Source organism: Anastrepha ludens, chromosome 2 (assembly GCF_028408465.1).
Source record: "Anastrepha ludens isolate Willacy chromosome 2, idAnaLude1.1, whole genome shotgun sequence".
Taxonomy (NCBI): domain Eukaryota; kingdom Metazoa; phylum Arthropoda; class Insecta; order Diptera; family Tephritidae; genus Anastrepha; species Anastrepha ludens.
In genome coordinates, this window is record NC_071498.1 from 26640116 (window position 1) to 26660551 (window position 20436).

The window sequence follows — 20436 nt, forward strand, 5'->3', positions numbered from 1 at the left end:
TTTGATTTTTTTACTCTTGATATTATTCTGCTCGATGACGAACTATTATGCAAAGTATCAACATGGACATGTTGGATAAACCGATATTCCACGTTGGTCCAACGGTTGCATGAAAATTAAATGTTTTAATTTTTGGTGGGCGTAGTTAGCGGTTGTACAATGAGTTGGAACCGATTGTACAACCAACTTTGTTTACATTTTCCTTTTAAGTCATTTACACAGAAAATAAATACATTTAAAAAAATATAAAGAAAAAAATTAATTAATTAATTAAAAAATTAAAAAAAAAATTAAGTAATAAATAAATTAAAATTTCATCAATTATTATTATTGAAAAAATTTCACTTGACTCATGTATTTTGCGAAATGTTCAACACCATGAATATGAGAATAATAAAGGTGGACAACACTCACTTTGGAACGTGCATACTAAACAGCCATTGATACAACGGTTGGAGCGTGTATACTCTACATTATAATATCTTCTATTAAATGTCAGTATCTGAGCTAGAATGTTTCCATCCTAGTTTGGCTTTTCCCTGCAGGGTAAATTTAAAGGAAATAGCAAAGACAGCGAAAGGAGCATTTACTATTCGCCGTTTGATTCTGGAGCTGCGCATGTCGCTGTGTGTTTGTAGGTAAATACACGGTGATTATATTTACATACGTATGTACGTATGCATGCATATGAAGTACTACAGTTCCTTCGACCTCGCGCATCTAACGTTACCATATGTCAATTAGGACTGAAGTACTTTCTCGAGTGTTGGCATTTTTGAATAGGCAGAGGGCGATTCTTGCATTGCGAAACATATGTCCTTATAATACACATATGTTGGCATGTAGGTACGTTTTCATCTACATATAAAAATAAGACAAACCAATGTATGACTTGCTACAGCATCAATATACATACATATATATGTATACTCGTATTTAAGTACCAAAGCGAATTATTTAACAAGAAGTTAGCGAAAGAAAAATATTGAAATTTTACGGCGCTGCATGAAGTGTTTGCCGAAATAGTAAACGCCAAGGCGCAAATTTCAAATATCCTTCAAAATCAACGCACATATGTATGTGTGTTTAGTATGCATGGATGTGTGTTAATTGGGTGTCTGGCTGTGCACCCGTAAATGCAAAGGTGTGCAGACATTTTACCTTTCAAATCTCTCCCACTCGCAAATGCTTGTGATTTCCAGCCAACTATTTGTCGGATAGGAAAAATTACCCGCGCTCCATACGCATTGAGTCGTTCACAGTGTACTGGTGTTGCACACATGTCGATTCAATCACATTATTGTGTACGTATGTACATACGTACAAATGTATTTATATCAGACATTCGGTTGGCCTATCGTCCTGGGAGAAGTTTACGGTTTGTGCTTGAAAATTTTGTATTTTTCGTGCATAGTGCGCAGACGCAGCGGGTCTATTTACCTGCTTCGCATGTCCTTACATTATCTACAGACATTTTATATGTGTACGTAGATACATATGTCCATACATATGTATGTGCTCAATTCTCTGCGCTTACTTATCAGCTGTAACGTGAGTTTAGAAACATTTTGTGAATTTTTTTTATTTTGATTAAAAGAAATAAATCTAGAAAAAAATACCAAAGAGATGGAAAGGTGCATTTTTTATTTTACTTATTTTTTTGTTCAAAATCAAGGCAATAAACTGTTATTTATGATTCCTTTTGATTTTTGAAATTTTTTGTACTTAAATTGCTCAATGGTGCACAATGGTGCACTGGTTTTTACTGAATTTTCATCTTTCCCTATTTACTACGCCAATGGCGTTATTACATAGCTTCCTTTGTGAAATAAACAGGTACTATTTATTGTTTGAAGATTTTAAAAAGTCGATAAACTGTTTTGCTTGGTTGCTGCATGAATAGTTACTTTTTGTGCCGATTTTCTTATTAGTTTTTTGTTTTTATTTTCTTAACACCAATTTGACTTGTTGGTTAGTCAGAGTGTTACCCTTCGGTTACCAGTTAGTGACGATTTGTAAGAATAATAATATATATATACTTACAGACTGTCCCATTAACCCTTGAAGGTGTTCAGGGAAAGCTTTTTCTCCAATTTTTACTATGCGTCTTGATGTTTTCTTGCAAATGCAAGAAACTACAGTTCTACAGTAGCTTCTGTTGATGTTTTTTTATGGGGAGCTCAGGTATTGGGAATAAGGAAAATAGTACCATTTGTAGTGATGTTGATTCTGAAAAACGAAATACACTTTATAAAAGGTCTTTCAAAAGTGACGCCTAGTTTGCAGTAGTGAATAATTCCTAGACGGTATCTTTTTTATATCATCTTTGACATTTGTCAAGTAGACAGATACATACAATTTTACACGATGGAATAAGGCGTTAACCCTGCAGTAGTCGCGCGGTCTACATATGTAATCCACCATTGTTAAATTTTAAATTTCTTGAAAATCTTGCATCGATTTCATCGGAGATTTTTGCTACTTGTAACTAACAAATAGAGAGTCTCTCTCAGTGTTCCGCTGTTAATTGTCGAATGCAGTTTTATCGCTAGAGGTTCGTGAAATTCATGGTCTACGTATGTATGCCGCGCGACCGATTACGTAAGTATTTTAAATTAGGTTTTATGCTAATAGCTAGTTATACTTTGTAAAGAAAAGTGGACTTTTGGCATACTTTTTCATTTTACAATTTTGTGGAACTTTTCTGATAATATTTGCATATGTATGCTACTCTGCTGAAATGACTTTGGACGAACAACTCTTGTCCTTCAGAGGGCGTTGTTCTTTTCGGCAGTATATTCCAAATAAACCTGCTAAGTATGGACTGAAAGTTTTTGCACTTGTAGATGTTCATTACCCCTACACCTATAACTTAGAAATTTACGCCGGCCAACAACCCGAAGGTCCATTTCGGTTAAGCAACGAGAGATTTGATATCGTGATGAGAATGGTGCAACCTATTTCGAATAGACATATCAATATTACTATGGACAATTGGTTTTCCTCTCTGAAAATAGCAAAGCAATGATTTGATAATGGAATTACAATGGTTGCTACCGTTCGAAAAGATAAAAGCGAAGTTCACCGGGAATTCATAGCTAGAGGCAATCCAATATGCTCCTCAAAATTTGGATTCCACTCTCCATATACTCTGGTTTCTTATGTACTAAAAGCCAAGAAAGTGGTAATAGCCATGTCTACAATGCTCAACGATACAGCGATTGATTCTGACAACGGAGATCAACGAAAGCCGGAAATAATAACATACTATAATCGCACTAAAAATGGCGTTGATCTGGTTGACAATGTATGTTCTCTTTATGACGTATCTAGGAATTCGAGAAGGTGGCCGCTGACTAAGTTCTATAATCTTGTAAACCTCAGTGCTCTCAACGCATTATGCATTTACACTGCAAACAGTAACTATGAATCTGTCAAAAGGCGTGATTTTCTCATAGCCTTAGCCTTGTCTTGGATGAAACCACTGGCTCACCAAAGATTAACACTTACCACGCTACCTAGAACACTAAAAATGTAAAATAAAAGACTTCCTGGATCTTCCACAAGTTGTAACTTATCAAGGTCCAACGCACAATAACTACGTCGGCCGTTGCCACGATTGTGGAAGGGCCCGTAATAAAAGCATCCGTAAAGTGTGTAACGCTTGCAATAAACGCATTTGTCCTGATCATTCCAAGACTGTATGTTTGTCATGTTTCGAAAATAATTAAAATATCTCAATTATCTTCTGGTTATTTTATATATATTTTATACTTTTGTGAAGTATCTTAATTTTTTGTTAAAAAATGATGTTTTGGTTTTTATTTATTTTATGCAAGAACTGAAAGTTTATTTATGTTATTTTTGATTAATATTAATAAATTAAACAATAAGAAGAATATTTAAAACAAAAGCAATGAAAGAATTAAATATTTATCTTTTGTATTTTTAATTTTAAAATGGATTACATATGTAGACCGCGCGACCAATTACGTCAGTTTCAGGGGCGCGACTACTGTAGGGTTAAAATGATTGAAACTTATTATGAAAATCGTCGGTCTTTAAGAACAACATATCACAAAATTTGTAATTCTTTTGGTGGAAATAATCGTCCGAATGAGTAGACAATTCTAAGGTTGCTGAAAAAATTTCAAGGAGCTGGTTCTACCGAGGATAGAAAAGGACGGACAGACCAGATTGGAGTTTTTTGTAAAAGTAAAGTAAAGTGTAATGGTGTACAGATGGCTACAAAACGCCCCAGGGAGTAGGAACAGGAATACCGATACCACAATTTTCAGTGCGGAGCTTTTCGCCATAATGGAAACAGTGGAAATCGTTTCCAAGAGAGGGTTCAAAAAAGTAAAAATTAAAATGCTTTCTGACAGTCAACTAGCCTTAAATAGCTCACCGTTCAATTCAAAAGACCTTATAGAGTGTAACAATTCACTCAACAAACTTACGACTCTCAATCAGGTTTTTCTGATTTGGGTACCAGGACATGAGGGACGCAAAGGAAACGAGAAGGCAGACTTTTATAAAAGGACAGACTTTTTTTAAAAATAGGCGGAAGGGCCATTTATTGGACCAACCCCATTTTTCAACTTAAACACAAAAACAACCTAAAACAGGAAACAAAAAAAATGGATCCAAATAAAAACCAAGGAATACTGGAACGGTACAAACGGCCTTAATCACTCCAAAAAGTTCCTGAACTTTAATATCATAAGAGCAAAATTGTCTCTAACCTAGACAAAAAGGGCCTCAGATTACTCTGTGGAACACTTACAGGCCACTTTGCTTGCAATAAACATTTCAATGCAATAGGACTATCTAGCACTAGTTTATGCAAGTTCTGCTGTGATGAAGAGGAGCCCATGGCACACTTAATCACCAACTGTGAAGCAGTTGAAGAAGATGAAAACTTACAAATGTTCCCTCCTAAGTAGCTGGTTCGATTCCTCGTAATAATAAATAATGAATGAAAGCAGTAAAACCTAAAAAAACAAAATCTTAATTTTTACTTGAGTTATTTTGAAACAACATTTAGGCGCATCTTTTGAAAGAACCATTATAGTTTTGTGGGCATAATTAGCCCATACAGTTCCAAGCCTGCAATTAGAGTGCACGTTACTGTCAACCGTGAGCGCTGCATGAGGTGAGATTTTTGAAAATTCGGTTCAGCTGACGTTAATCTTAATATTTTTCCGAAATTTTTTGGCGGAAGTCTTGAAATATAGTAAATTTTACAAATCCGTTGGGAAAACAGAACCGATTTTTTCGTGGGGTGTTACTCTAAAATTATATTTCTCTAATAAGAATTCCAAATAGACTGGCTTGGATTTGCCAATTTATATGCATTTGTGTTTTAATATTTTGCAGCCGTCGACAACTGGAAATATTGTGTGTTGGTCCGCGTGTCCGTTCGCGGTGCTGCATCAGTTGCTGTAGCGGCTGCTGGGGTTGCAATAATTACTAACAAACGCAGACTGCAGCTGGTTTTCCTGCCTTCCTTCCGTCCTGTCGGTCTTTCCTTCCTGCTTGGCGTTTTGCAAAGAAAAAATGTACGAACACACACTTTCACGTACATTCATTTAATGAAAACCATTTAAAGTTTTAATATCAAAGATGCAAAATGAAAAACGAAGAAAAAAAAACTGCAAGGAAAAAAACCTCTGTCTCCGTTGCAGCTAGCCGGGTTAGGCGAAAGCATGTGTTGCCAACGCCAAAGATGATGATGATGATGACGATGTAGATGGTGGCTGTGGTTGGCAAATTGGGGATGGATGCAGCGTCAGCTGTTTGTGCAAATAAAATATAAATTATATGCAAGAATATCTGTGTGCGTATGTTTGTCCATCGGTTGATGAAAATGTTGTCAACAAAAGCACTTCAGCCTCGCACACGACCACATTTATGGCAGCGTCATGAAAAGGGTAGAAAAAAGACAAGAAAGGGGGACAACTTGTTTCATTGTGTGCATTTGTTTGCCATCGCCTTCGCTTGGCATGTGGCATTCATTTCGCATTTGCGTGCCACAATGAAGTGAATGTCGTGCAATCGACCACTTCTTACCGCCATCATCCGGCAATTCATTGAACCAGTCTGCTAAACAGCCGTCACGCAGGCCGCTTGCTCGACCGTCTGCCAGTCTGCCTAACTGCCTTAATGCTATAATGCCTTGTTTGCTGTACGTGTAAACGTTGTAATCGTGTTTATTCCTTTGAATAGTTTTATTTATTCGCTTGTTTTTTGTATTTGCAAATTCCAGGTGTAAAATTATCACCACAAACACACAAAAAAAAGCATTCACATAATGACAAACCCAACCGAAAAAAGAGTTTAAATATTGATTGCTCACCTCATCACTCTAGAAAATATCAGCTTGTTTTCGGCGTTTGTTTAATTTTTGATAAGACGCGCAAGCGTGAAATATTTTTGGTGCTTCGTGGTAGTTTCGTTAGGTTGTTGGTACAGCATAGAGTAAATACCTTTCGTTTGATGGCTTTGCAATAATTCACTAAACTGTTTTATTTAATATTTATGTATGTATAAGCATGTGAAGACCATTTGATGGTGAGCGGTTTCATGTCAAGTGATCCACGTATCTCGGATCACAAATAAATTATTCTAAAAATTGGTTTATTTGTATGCTTCAGTATATTAAGAAGTAAACTGAAAATAATTAATAATTTTGAGATTTATTCAATGTTGAAAAATTCGCCAGAGAATTTTTTTATAAGAGAAATAACTTCGATTGTTTTTAACATTTTTATAAATTGTTAAATGCTGAATGGTCGCCACAGAAAGGCGTTAATGAATGGCAAAAAAATAAGTTTTATTTAATCAAATAATATAATCAATGCATTTTGAATGTTTGCTAAGGAAGGGATGCATTCGTAAAAAGTTTCAACGTGGTATCGGGAGCAACGGCTATTAAGGGCATACATTATGCAAAAAGTTTTGGTATAGAAAAAAAGCTGCAGCAACAGAAGATGAACATCCCCAAACCATTGGCAAATCTTGGTTATCCCATAATCATCAAAACGATCGCGAGTTTGGGAATTCAAGACTGCCCCTAGGCAAAATTATTGGCCTTGGGCCGAAATTATTAGCTCGGCGTAAAAGAAATTCATTATTTTCTCATAAAGTATGGATCAAACAATTTAAAATTTATGCTCGCTGTCAAGGTGACATTTCACAATAAAAACATTCTTTTGCTGTTTATTATGTGTTACATTCTGTTATAAGTTACAGGGTGTTAACAATGGAAAACAGAAAATTCGGTACATTTTACAGTTTTCCTTTGGTTTTCCCCAGGCCTCTGAAATTGGGAATGGTATTTATTGTGCCGATGCTGTAACAGCTAATTACGTGCAATTTAAAAAATCACATTAATAATCGAAGTTAACTGGCATAAAAAAGTTATAAGCAAAAATAATGGATTTTTTTCTCCGAACTAATATTTCAGCAAAGCTGGGTGAGATTTGCGAAAGCATACACAAAATATTATAGAAAAGTACAGGAATAGGTAAGGGACTAAATTTGACGACTTTGCCGGGCCGTTGAAAACCAATAAGAATTATTGGCAGAGCAAAACGGCTTGAGAATGTAGGAAAAAAAATCACACTGATTTTTGAAAATTTTATCTTGTTAATTTTCTTCATTCAACACCTACTGCACATTTTTCGTATGCCGTCAGCAGAAAGAAATTATTCAAAAATCAACGCGATTTTTGAACCACTTGAAACTTGCACTTTATTATACCAAAATTCAATGACGCATAAAACTGCATACCCGAATATTTTCTAAAAATTCCGAGTAAAAAGTTTGAAATTTTGATAAAAATTTGTCGTATTTTTACAAATGTTATACAAAGTTCGAAACTTTTTTATATGGTGCATGTTTTAGTATGAAAAAAAGTATTAAAAAAATAATTGAAATTACAAAATAATTAAATAAATAGTCCATTTTTCAACTTGAACTTAAAAAACAAAAAAAATTGGGACCTGTATGCAGCGGAATCTTTTTGTATTTGCTTTATTTAATTGGCAAAGAGAAATCAACTGTTTCGAACTTCAATTCGAATTTAAATGAAATAGAACGAGTTACAGTAGACCCCGAACAAAATCGCACGAATTACTATTTCGGATCCAATTCTAAGTCGTACGATTTTCAAAACATGCCTGCATATCTACGAGGAACTTGCATACTCACACAAAAAACAATCAAAAAATCTGAAAATTTACTCTTTTTGCTTACCATGTTTTTTATATGCTTTTATAGATCTTCAAGGATATTGTAGGATGAAGGCATTATTTGTATGTTTTAAGAAGGATAATTGTAAGCAAAATACAATTTTGGATTGCCTTTATATTTTTCTTTCATTCAATACCTATACCCAATTTGTTCATATCATACCTTTATAGATTATTATTAGTTTTTCGAGTCCTAGGCCCTAGCTGAAACATTGAAGTTCTTTTACAAATTCTGAAAACACTAAACATGCAGACTTACTGTTGTTCAACTGAGTTTCACTATGGGACATATGACGATTTTATCATATGTGAGCAAAACTTATTTCCAACTATTAAATATACTTACTATAAAGTTATTAATCTTTGATATTACATAATTTGGGCAAAAAAATAATTGACTGTCTTCAAATTCTTAACCAAATATTTGTGCACTCGTAAACTTCTACCTGCCCCAATATCACAAATAAGTAAAGGCGAGAGAGCAGCAAGTTAGGAATCTAATAATATGACTCTTCCTATTGTTGCTCTTAATATTTCAGATTAACACGCAACTCACTGACGAGTAATTAAATTAATTAATGGCATCCCCATAACTTTCTGAGTTATATTTCAATACGTACGAGACATCAGCGGGGATCCTATTATGGTTTGCAGGGATTTCTGAGCATAGTCTCAGCTACTGATAAAAAAAAATAATATTTTTTTAAGTACATTTTATACCAAAAAATAAAAAAAATGTATATATGTATTATAAAAATGTGAAAAAGAACCGAAGATATTTCACATTAAAAAGCTATATATTCGAGTGTTTTTTAAATTATATCAACATTTTTTTCAACTTTTTCAGTTTACTTCTTATTATACTCAAGCCTACAAATAGACCAATTTTTAGAAGAATTGACGACAATGTACAAAATACTTCACCAGTCATGGAATCGCTCTATAAATATGTACTCAAAATTCAGTCGAACTACTTATAATATTTATTTTTATTTCACTGCTTACTTACATACATACATACATATGTGTGTCTCCAAATTTCTTGTTGTGTTGCTGCATTGTGTCCACATGGATGCATACTTTTCTTCCTTGTCCGGCCACTGTTTTTCTTATTGCCTGAAGTCCTTGGATTCACATACATAAGACTTACCCGGCATTTATACCCTCTATTTCAGCTTGTTCGTATATTTATTGGTATGTGTGTGCCTCTATGCCATGGTATATCTACTCCCACACAATTTTTAAACATCTGCTCAGATTTTTTTCAACATTTCTTGCTGTAAAACCACAGGATAACGACTCAGCAGCACACATCATTTTTATTTTATTTGATAGCATCCCTTAAATTTTTACGTTTAGATTTCTTATTCTACTTTGTATTTTCCTTGCGAAAAAATTTAAAAGCAAATGATTCTTGAAATCACTACTCAATGACGAGTATTTTCTTTAGTGGTAAGGGTGTGCAGAGGCAGAATTATGAATTAAAAGTTAAATAAAACTAAATTAAAAAAGATTTACTAGTGATAAAACTATTATGAAGAATAACTCCTATAAAGAAGTGCGAATTTTATTTCTTTAATTATTTACTCCAAATGTTGATCGTTACTTAGGACGCACTCTTGGAATCTGGCCTCCGTACTGAGTACCACTTGCTGGAAAAGTGATGTCGTGATGCCCTTAACCTCATGAACAATATTTTCTTTTAGTGCTGAGTTAGTCGCTGGGTGTGTTTAACAGATTTCACTTTTGCGATATCCCCACAAAAGAGTTGATAGGGGTAAGATCGGCCGATCTGGGTGGTCAGATATGTCACCGAAATGTCTCATCTTATACTTCAAAGTACTTCTATGCTGCTGTCCAGCTCTCTCGAAAACTAGACTATGCTACCTGCGTGCTTGCAGCTTTGAAAGGCTAGAATCTATTCCTGAACTGGAGCTCGATCGACTCCTAAAATTCGCGAGCAGTACGCGCATCTTGAGTGATGCATATTTTCGCTAAATAGGACTCTGATCTGGTATCGCTATGGACCAAAATGGTCTCTGCGTGGCTTCGGCCAGCCAGTATAACCTAACCTAACCTACTCCAAAGTACATTTTTTAAGAGTGCTGTCTTAAAAAAGACATTTCGAAGAATCAGTTATCGCAATTTTTACATTTTTTTAAATTTTATTTGCAATAATTAATTGAAAAATGTATGAGAAAGAGTTGTAAAATTAATGTTTCTTTATTGCTAATTTTTCGAGATGAAGGCCAATTGAGTTTATTAAAATAGGAATAACGATTCTAGTTCATAGCGTCAGAAGTAAAGGTGTTCATTTCAAATACTTCTACTTCAGCTTTTTAGAAGTATTTCTTACCTCGACTGGAGTAGAATTTGTTTTATTTAGATTGATATTTTTGTGCTGCGCATACTTGGATAAGGCCGCGCTATATTGGGCTTAAAGGTTGAGTTTAAGCTCCACCGCACAATTTCGACTGCGAACACGATTTAGTATGTATAAAATTATTTGAGGTCAAACTCCTAGCCTCAGGACAACTAAAAAAAGCAGAGTATAATGAATCCAAAACCTCAAAGAGAAGTTCTTGAGCAGGGTATACAACTATTTATCGATTTAACAAAGAGACTGGATGGAAAAAAGAACGAAAATTTTACAAGAAAATTTTATTTTCTTAATTTTTACTATACATACCTACTGGCCATATCATTGCGCTTAGTAGCGTGAGCTGAGCCCTCCCGCTTTGACTCGGACTTCGAACATATTTTTATTTGTGACATCTTTGGTGCTGTTTTTTCTACAAATTGTACTTTACTGTTCAAAATCATGACTCGACAAACTTCACCCACATGTTTTACTTTAGGCGTTGTTTATATTTTTCCCCGCTGCTGGTTCCGCTCTTCCTTTAAAAAATTTGTAGGAGAACGAACAGACCATGTGTGAAAATTTTAAGTTTCGGTAACTGTGACTTATGCTCAGTGCTTTTGACCATCTTATAACAATTCATGAAAAAGTTTTTCTTTAGGTCGAGTAGTACCAAGAAAAAATAAATTCTTACATGCGGAGTTTTAAACAGTTTTTTTATCACTTGGAAGTCAATGTCTAAAGAAGAATTATGCGTAATAATAATAATAACAATTTTGTGTCTGTAGTGTGCCCAATAGCCTACACTTCGACCTAAAAGATCCTTTGTGTTCTACTAATATACATGTTTTAGAAGTAGTTAATACTAGTCCTAATGACTGCCACTAATACCTTAAATGTATTACATAAGGTTCTATTTAACCTAGAGGTTTCCTGCCTTAGGTTGGCAATTGGTGGAAGACCAAATTTTTTCAATAAATTTAACGCCTAGCGGACAAAATTCAGAATATCTGCAACAGGAACATTCTTGATTTCTTTCGGATCCAAGATTGCCAAGACAATACAGCTGCACAAGATGTGCTCTGTAGTTTCATCATCCGCCAGACAGATGGTACACTCTGTCTCATTCCCAATGTGAATTTTTGAGAGATGTCAAAATTAGTAATAGTGATCTGTCAGAAAGCCACCTATTTGCTTTATATCTACTTTACGTATGTTGCGCATTTCGCTATTGTGAGTAAAAGAAGTAAGTAAAAGTAAGCATTTTTATTTGACTGAGCTTTGTGTGACTTCTCAATGTGTAATTCTTTGAGTATTCTTCCCACTATTTACCTAGCATTTAGTTTCTGCCCGGTTAAAACCACAATATGGTTCTGGACCGTGAAAATCAGCTGCTGATCCAGTGGTCGCTGTTCGCTCACTGACGAGCCCAGGCAAGGTCGTCCAAAATCAGTTGTGCCAGGAAATATCGATGTTGTGCGGGAAATGATTGAGCAAGATCGTCTTGCCACTTACCGTGAGATTGAGGCATCCTTGGGCATTAGTGCGACGAGCACCAATAAGATTTAGATTAAGGTGTACTCACGTTGCATCCCACACAAATTAACCCTTTACGCATATGAGCCCATAGGTATTGTAGTTTTGTTCCAATTTTATTTCCAATTACTTCAAACTATTTAATCCATCAAATATATTTTTAGCAATGATAAAACGCAAAAAAAAACGTGTAGCGTAGTACACATAACAGAAGTGAAACTTTCAAGGCAGACAAAGAAAGGGAGAGACCCGAGAGACAATGAGAGAGAGAGAGAGAGAGAAAATATCTAAATATATTCAGAGCATTTGCAGAGAATATAAATAGACAAAATTTACAAACAACGGAGAAAGGTCGACCGGTGTAGGTAAACGCCGGACACAAACCGTGGCAACAACGCGCACTACTCCGAGCCTTGTAATTTTGCTCTCCATTCTCGCTCGTCCATCGACGCCTAAGAAGTTTCACTTCAAAAGTTGTCTATAATTTTATGACATTTCGAAATAACCTCGGTTTTGTGCAAGTGGGTGAAAAAGCAGAATTGAAGTGCGAGTGATTTATTTTGAAAAAACGATAACAGAGTAAAGCGTAGGTACATTTTGACAAAAAAAAGTATGTTCAACTGTTTTCTATACTTTACAACTCGTTTTTATGTATGGTTCCGTAAAAGAAAAAGACTAAAATATAAAATTTTTTCATTATTTTTCTTTTAATATGCCTTATTGATAATTAAATAAAGCTACTTCCATCGTGAAACAATTTTCTTTCAACTCTTTATCAATTCATGCAGTAAGGGGTTAAAAACGCCCTGGCACCGTGACTGGACAAAGTTCGAATATTGGTTCAAACGATTGCAAAAGTTTATTGATTATTTTGAAGAATATTTTGAAAAAAGATAAAACCGTTTTCAGCCACCAATGCTCTTTTTTTCATTGTTAGGCCAGAAATGCAATATACAAAGCAACCCTTGTATAAGTGCATTAGACCATTTATTAATATATGTAAGTTCTGTTGTTAATTTGCTCTACACACAAATTAATAAGTTTTTGATTATGACCTTGTCCAATATGTAAATTTCAAGCAATAATTGCTATTATTAAAATAAAATAAAAAAATGCGAAAATTATGGAAACTGCAATACTCCAATTCCCACAATCATTCCACCATAAATGCCAATAATACTTATTCTCGCACAATAATATTGTGATTTGCAAGAGCATTTCGTTTATTTCGAATTTTTTATTTATGTATTTGAGTGAGCAACACAAAATTAAAGCGTATGAATAAAAAAATCGTGAAAAGAAAAATAATGTACAATTTTAACGACTGCCTTTTTTCTCTCTTTTTGAGCACAAATGCGCGCTCAATCGAAACGAAATTATTCGCAATTGAATTTTTGCACCGGTGCACGTCGCGGTTACGGTTGGGTGAGGAAACAAAAGCCACCACCACCAACACCACCATATAAACCCTGTACCATTCGCAATGCCAAGCCAAAAAAAAAAAACTGCTACAGATAGTTTTATCCACATTTGCCTACATAACATAAACAACAACAATAATAAAATGATCGGAGCAAATTGTTGCTGGAAGGGAGTGCAAAGCATTCAAACTGCTTGAGTGAATTGAGTGAAGCACAGTGCCAAGGCAGAATGAATAGAAAATGTGTAAAAATAACGAAACAGCTGCAATTCTACCAGCATATGAAGACGCCATCAACAACAACAACACTCGTAATACTTCCAGCATGTATGCATACATTGTTGTTGCTGTATTCAGGTTAGCAGGCGGTCGGTATGCCTGCACACAATCGAGAAGAACCAGCAACAGCAAGCCAAGAAGCCAGCAACAGCAGGCAGCGGCTGCAGCAGTTAGTCACTTAGTTTGTCGGTGTGTCTGTCGAAAATGTGCCTGTGCAATCGCGCAGATAGTTTACTAACATAAAAACGCATGCCTGGCTGGGGATGTCTGCATGCATTTATGTTTGCATGTGAATGTATTTGCTTTATACTTTATCGCTCATTTATTTAAAATTCAACTCAGCACCACGTCGCACATTTGTTTACTTACCGTCTGCCTACACATTTTGAGTGTAGTACTCATATAGCCGAGCGCAAAATAAGTTTGAGTGAGTGAATTACTACTGAGTGTGCTGTTGGTTTTCAGCTGCTCCACTATACTCAACATTGTTGACCTGGCCTTTCTTCGCCAGGAACTGTGTGACACCAACGACGATGACGACAGGGTTATTCAGTTAATATTCTCACGTCAGGCAGTTTAGATTGACTTTCGCGCGATTCGCAAGAAGCTCTCTGTACATTCGGTCACTGGCCCGCACGTTCGGTTTTCTTTTCGCTTGTTCGTTTGGTTATAGCCAATGCTAGCTAGCTTGCGCTGCCACCAAACAACGTCATTTAGAAGCATTTCTTCTACAGTCAATGCGCGTCGTTGTTGACTGCCGTTGCAGTAAGTTTTGTGTTGACTATCGGTGAAGCTAATATTCATTGCTTCCGCTCGCAGGGCAAAAAAAAGTCGCAGCTAAATTCTAAAGCAGGAAGCGGTGCGCTGTAATTAAAAAGATCAGTCGATCATAAAAATTGTAAAATTGGTGGAAGAAGCTTTGTTATAAATAAACAGAAAGAAAACACCTGAACGGAAATTCAAAATACGGTAATATGTTACAGAAACTTTGATGCAAAAGTGAAGCAAATACACGGTAAAATATGTAATAATAAAAATAATAATAAAAATAAGAACTCAAATTAAAAAACGGCACAAAAAACTGAATTAATGTGTTTTCAAAAACCATAAAATAATCAAATAAACAAAATGTTCTGACAAAAACTTAATACTTAATATAAGTTACTCTTGTTGTTAGTGCTTAACACATATCTTTCATACCAAAAAGTCATACGACATTAATTTTTTTTTAAATTTAATTTAATTTATTTTGTTTGAACGCAATATCTGTGCAACTTGCTCGCCGCAAGTTTGTTGAACCAAAGTTAATTTATTATTTGCCAGCACAAATTAAAAATCACTACGCCATGGGTTTATCGGAAAATCAAGCAAACAATTATGTGTCAACCAGCACAGGACCTGGCGGCCAGGTTGTTGTTGTGGAGTGCCCAAATCATCGCATGTCAAACAAAAAGCTGCACATATTGAAGAAGATCAAGAAACGTTTCGGTTTAGGTTAGTATCGAGATGCACAATTTTTTATAATATTGATAAAATTAAATATTATTAGAAAGGAAATTTATAAAATATTTTTAATGAAAAATAAAAGAAAACACGATTTAAAATATCCAGCAAGTAAAAGCTGCTGTAACTATACATACATTGTGAATTATTGGTACCCAGGTACCCAGATGAAGCTCAGAGCCAGTTTAATATTTCTTGACGGTGAAAATGTGGGCGATAAGTAATTTTAACAATCACTTTTCATTACACCGAAGAGTAAAAAATACTTTAGAGAATTTAATTATTTTTAAGTGAAACCTTCGATGCGGTTTTTCTATCTAAAATACAAAAAAGAAAACAGGATTATATATTTATCTATTGAGCCTTACTATAAAATACGAAAGAAGAAAATGTTTAAGCCTGGCGTTTAGGTGGAGTATTGTGTTATTACCTGAAATTATTTTTACTTAGGGGCTGCGGAGCAATTTGGGTCGCCATACATACAAATTGTTGTGCGAATTTTAATAAATTCATTTCCAGTAAAATTCCTTCAAGCATTTTTGCTGTGTTACTTTCCACAGGCTCTTTGATTATAACCTTTATACGCAGGTAAATATTTAATTCAATTTGCTGTTTTCTTATATATGTAGATGGCTCCGTTTTTATGTATTCCTTAGAAACGAAGTTCCCCTAACAGCCACCGTCTTGTGAAAACAAATTTGAAAAAAAAAACATCCCTTTCGCTTCATTTCTATTATTTAAAGTCTTTATCTGCCTGTTGAGCGCTACCTACAGTCGATTTTCGTAGATTGGGGAGGATTTTTATTTTTATTCACTTCTTTTTTGTGTGTCTCAACTTACCCAAATTGTTAGGTTTCCAACACTATTCATATAGTTTTGTGGAAAATAATATTTCTGTGTACGTGGGATCGTTTAAAATAAAGCGATACTTTTCATAAGATTTTTCACTTTTCAGTTTTCTGCAATTTCTTTCAAGTTAACCACCGAGAATTCCCCTAAAATTCTCTGTCGTAGAACACCCAGACTTGGATACTCACACAGATAGCGAAATACTGTTCCCTTAGATTCTTCTTCATGGCTGCTTCTGCATCCACCGTTGTACGGCCATTCCATCTTTATGTCATGGTCTCCTTAAGCCCAGTGGCGGGTTGTTGACATAATTCTGAATATGTTTGCTCATGACTTTCTTAACAACTTGTCAGTTCTGGATTTGTTGAAATGGGGCCACGTTTGTTTAGTTATTTTGCAGGTATCGGTGTTAGTCCATCTGTCTACGGCTTGATTCTGGAATAGCGAAGAGATCTCCTTTTTGCGCACGCCTTGGGGACAGCCTGTTTCTACCAATTGGGATTCGATATAGAATGTCCGAAGTCTTGCAGTTCATCAGTCTTTTCATTTCCTTCTATGCTTCTATGGCCAGGTACCCCGATGAGAGTGATGTCTGTCGTGCGCGCTAAATCATTAAGTTCTTCTTTGCATTGACTGATGATTTTTGAATTGGTTATTGGTGATGGCTGCATACATATTCCGATAGATGTTGTGGATGGTTCCTAATTCTTCTGCATGCTTCCTTTATCACGAGATCTTCGGCTTGAAAAACACTGTGCCAGTTCCCCAGGAGATCTTCCAAATATACTCTTGCGCCGACGCCGCAATCCATCATGGATCTATCGATGTAAAGCGCGGTGGTATCATCTTTGACTACTAAATTTAACTTTCATTCCTTTCGCGTGGGAAACATCTGAAGTCTAGGGTAGCGGTAATGTAGCCTGATAGATTGGCGTTTAGCCCTCGGGCATCTCGAATTGTACTATGACCAAACATTTTAGCATTCCAAAAACCACCTTCTTTCCCATGGTAGCCATATGCTGACCACAGGCGTGGTGTCTGTTATTACACCCATCACTACTCTCAGGTCGTTCCTACTAAGTTTTAGAAGGAAGGTCGCTAATTTCCTACCTGTTTCTTTCACAAAGCATTTGGTTACTCTGCAGGAGTCCAATTCAGACCAACGTCTTCTATGGGTAGACCTCATGGAGTCGTCAATCCATAGTTGAATCGATGCAGAATTGCAGAGCGCTTCATTAGCCAGTTTATCAGCCAACTTGTTCCTTCTAATACCACAATGCCCAGGCACCCAAATAAGACAAACTTTGTTGTGTTTTGCAACACTATTCGCTTGTATCTTATCTGCAGCGACTAATTTCGGGAACCTCTTACGTTATTTACAAAAGCAGCAGCATACAAAGAGGAACGCAATGTAGCGCGTAAAGGTACAATACAAATTTTTTACATACAAAAACAAAAATGGATGATTAATTTTTCGCCACCTTGTATAGTGCCTTAAAAATAATTTTAATTAAATTATGACACATGTTGTATGTATAGTTTAGAGCATTACAATTTTTATTAATTTCCCTAAATCTGCTTTTATTTCCCCACTTTTGAAATTACATAAATAACTAAAAATCGCACATTTACTTTTGTAAATTAAATGTATATTGCCTTTCATGGTCAACAAAATTTTCGAACTAACCAGCTGATATTCTTATAGAGATGCCTGGGGTAATATTCAAGTGCCCATAGGCGGTTTCAAGTACATAGCGGTAGTACATATTAGCCGTATGGGAACTCATAATATTACAATTTGATTATTTAATATTTTGCTTATAGAGTATTTATGGCCATTTTATCTGCTTATTAATAATTTGAAAAATATATGCATGCCGTTTTAATGAAGATTTTACTTCGCAAGGAAAAATTGTACAAAAGCATCTGAAAAGCCGCTGCCAGCAGTTTTTTTTAATTAACTGCTGCTGCCCCGTAATGCCTGAAACACAGGGCTAATTAAAACTTTTCTTATTTTTATTCATTTTATTGTGTTTGCTTAATTATCTATTTTGCGCTTTTTTCCCTTAAGTAATGGCATGAATAGTAATACTAAAAATGCTTGAACAATGTATATTCCCACATTTGTGGTTACAAATTAAAAATTCATATATGCTGTTCATAGCGTTTATTTAACAGCTGTCCGGTACACCTACAACTAATTTCGTCTCCATTCAACTACACTTCTATGCGCCCTTTACGGCCCCAATACTCATTTCTTAGCTTGTAGTTCAGAGTAAACAATAAATTTTGTTGTTGTTAATAAAAAGAAATAAACAACATAAAAAAGTTGTATGCATGCACATATAATATGTATGTCTGTATGTATGTGTGTGGATAACACTATTCATTCATTCAATTAAAATTTACTTGGTTTTCCTGTGAAAAAATATTATCGTGATTTTTCTCGCACTCTTCATATAAATTAACATTTTATTTATTATTATTTTTTTCTCAATACATTTTTCTCTGCTGTTCTGCGCTTTCTTCGTACATCGACGTTTTTCTAGCACTCATGTGCGACCTTAACTGAAAAGCACTTCAGCTAAAACAATACCCAAACAATAAACCGATTGTCACACACTCACTCGCATGATTTGACACTATACATATGTATGTACGTATAGTACCTACATATGCATATCGGCAGCGCTGCCTCTTCTGCTTGCGTGCCTAACACATAACTCATACGCCCAGTAGGCTCGTCCCGTCCCTTCTACTGCTTAATTGTTTTCGCATACATTCGTAGTGTATGTGGTTATGTGTGTGTTTCTTGTGTTGTTATTGTGCGTGTACAATCAGCCGATAGAAATATTATCGCTTGCAACAAAAACTAAGCAAAATAACAACAATTATTATTTTTTGTTGTTTTTCTTTGCCTTTGGTGTGTTGCTCTTCGCAATGCGCTTCTGCAAAGCTCGTTTGGCGGCAAACAAAAAACGGAAAAGCACTCGTATGTACATTTGTACATACTTCAGTCAACGCACGCAACCGTTTAAAGTTTTTTCTGGCATTAACTTAATTTTCTTCTTTTTTATCTTTTCAATTGTCTTCGCCGGCGCTCCAGCTGGCTGTTGGCTATTCGCCGCTTGTCTACCTAGCGGCATACGTCACTTAATGCTGGGAATAAATTCTGGTTTGAAGCTCGTACATATTATATATAGATGTACATGTATGTGTATGCACTCACTTTGTCAACCGCATGTGAGTGCATTTGTTCGCGGTCTAATGGCAATTCAGCAGCTTCGAGACTTTGCAATGAAATGGCAGGCAGAGTCAGCACCTCTTGTAGAAAAAGTTTTGTCGCGTACGTGTACCGCACCTCAATGCAGCTCTCAATGAACTTCATTTGGAGGGTAAAATATTTAACATACATATATATGTGTTGTATGTGTGTGCGTGCCATTTTGCTTTGCAACTCCATTGGAGAGGAAAACCAGTTTGTTTACTTGCAATTTTTTTGTGTGCGCGTGATTTTTTCTTTTTATTACTTCAAATATTTTTCTCATCACATCGTAACGCTTAATCAGCTGTTGTTCGCTGCAGCCCACTTTCAAGCAATTGCCGCTGCTGTGCGCGTTGCCATTATAAACATGTGAAGTGAATGAGTCGTCAAACGTTAATGTACAATTCATGCTTTATCGGAGTACTTGACTTTGCTAAGCACCACTTTTCCACTACTATCTGTTTGCTCTTCAAGTCCGTTACACTTCTGCGCATTTAAATATTTGTGTATTATTTACCTTTTGTATTAAGACTCTTTATCTTTGCACATCAATAATAAACTATTTAGGCTTGGTATTAAGTGACGGTGATTCATTGCAACCCACTTTGGCACGTATTTTACACTTATCCCTCTCAGCTTTCAACAGCTCCCGAAGCCACTTAAGTCTTCTAAATGATGCATAATTTTACATATTAGATAAATGTACTCGTATACTCGCACTCAGCGATGGTTATCAAGTTCATCGTGCACGCCTTTCTTAAGAAGACTAACACAATTTGGCGACCAAAAAAATGTTGCTTTTCTTCCTTGTTGCTCCGTGACGTAGGAGCCCTCACTTTTAAGTTGCTTTTTGAAGTCTTATTTTATTATCTGCATTTCATGTTTGGTGGCAACAATGGTAAAATAATGATATCGGTGAGATCTTAAAATGTTAACAGAAATAGTATATTATTTTTTAATATAATCTGGT

At 35.4% G+C, this 20436-nt stretch overlaps 1 protein-coding gene across 2 annotated transcripts in view; it reads left to right on the forward strand.

The window, feature by feature from the left end:
- Window positions 1-20436, forward strand: part of LOC128866235 (protein neuralized) — a 76156-nt gene that overhangs the window by 7349 nt on the left and 48371 nt on the right. Inside the window, exon 1 of one of the 2 annotated variants that reach the window (XM_054106813.1) lies at window positions 14400-15343. The exons of the other annotated variant lie outside the window; for it this stretch is intronic. Coding sequence (XP_053962788.1) covers window positions 15196-15343 — 148 coding nt within the window. The 5' untranslated portion in view covers window positions 14400-15195. Of the gene's footprint in view, window positions 1-14399; window positions 15344-20436 lie in introns of those variants that run through there. 2 annotated transcript variants of the gene reach the window in all.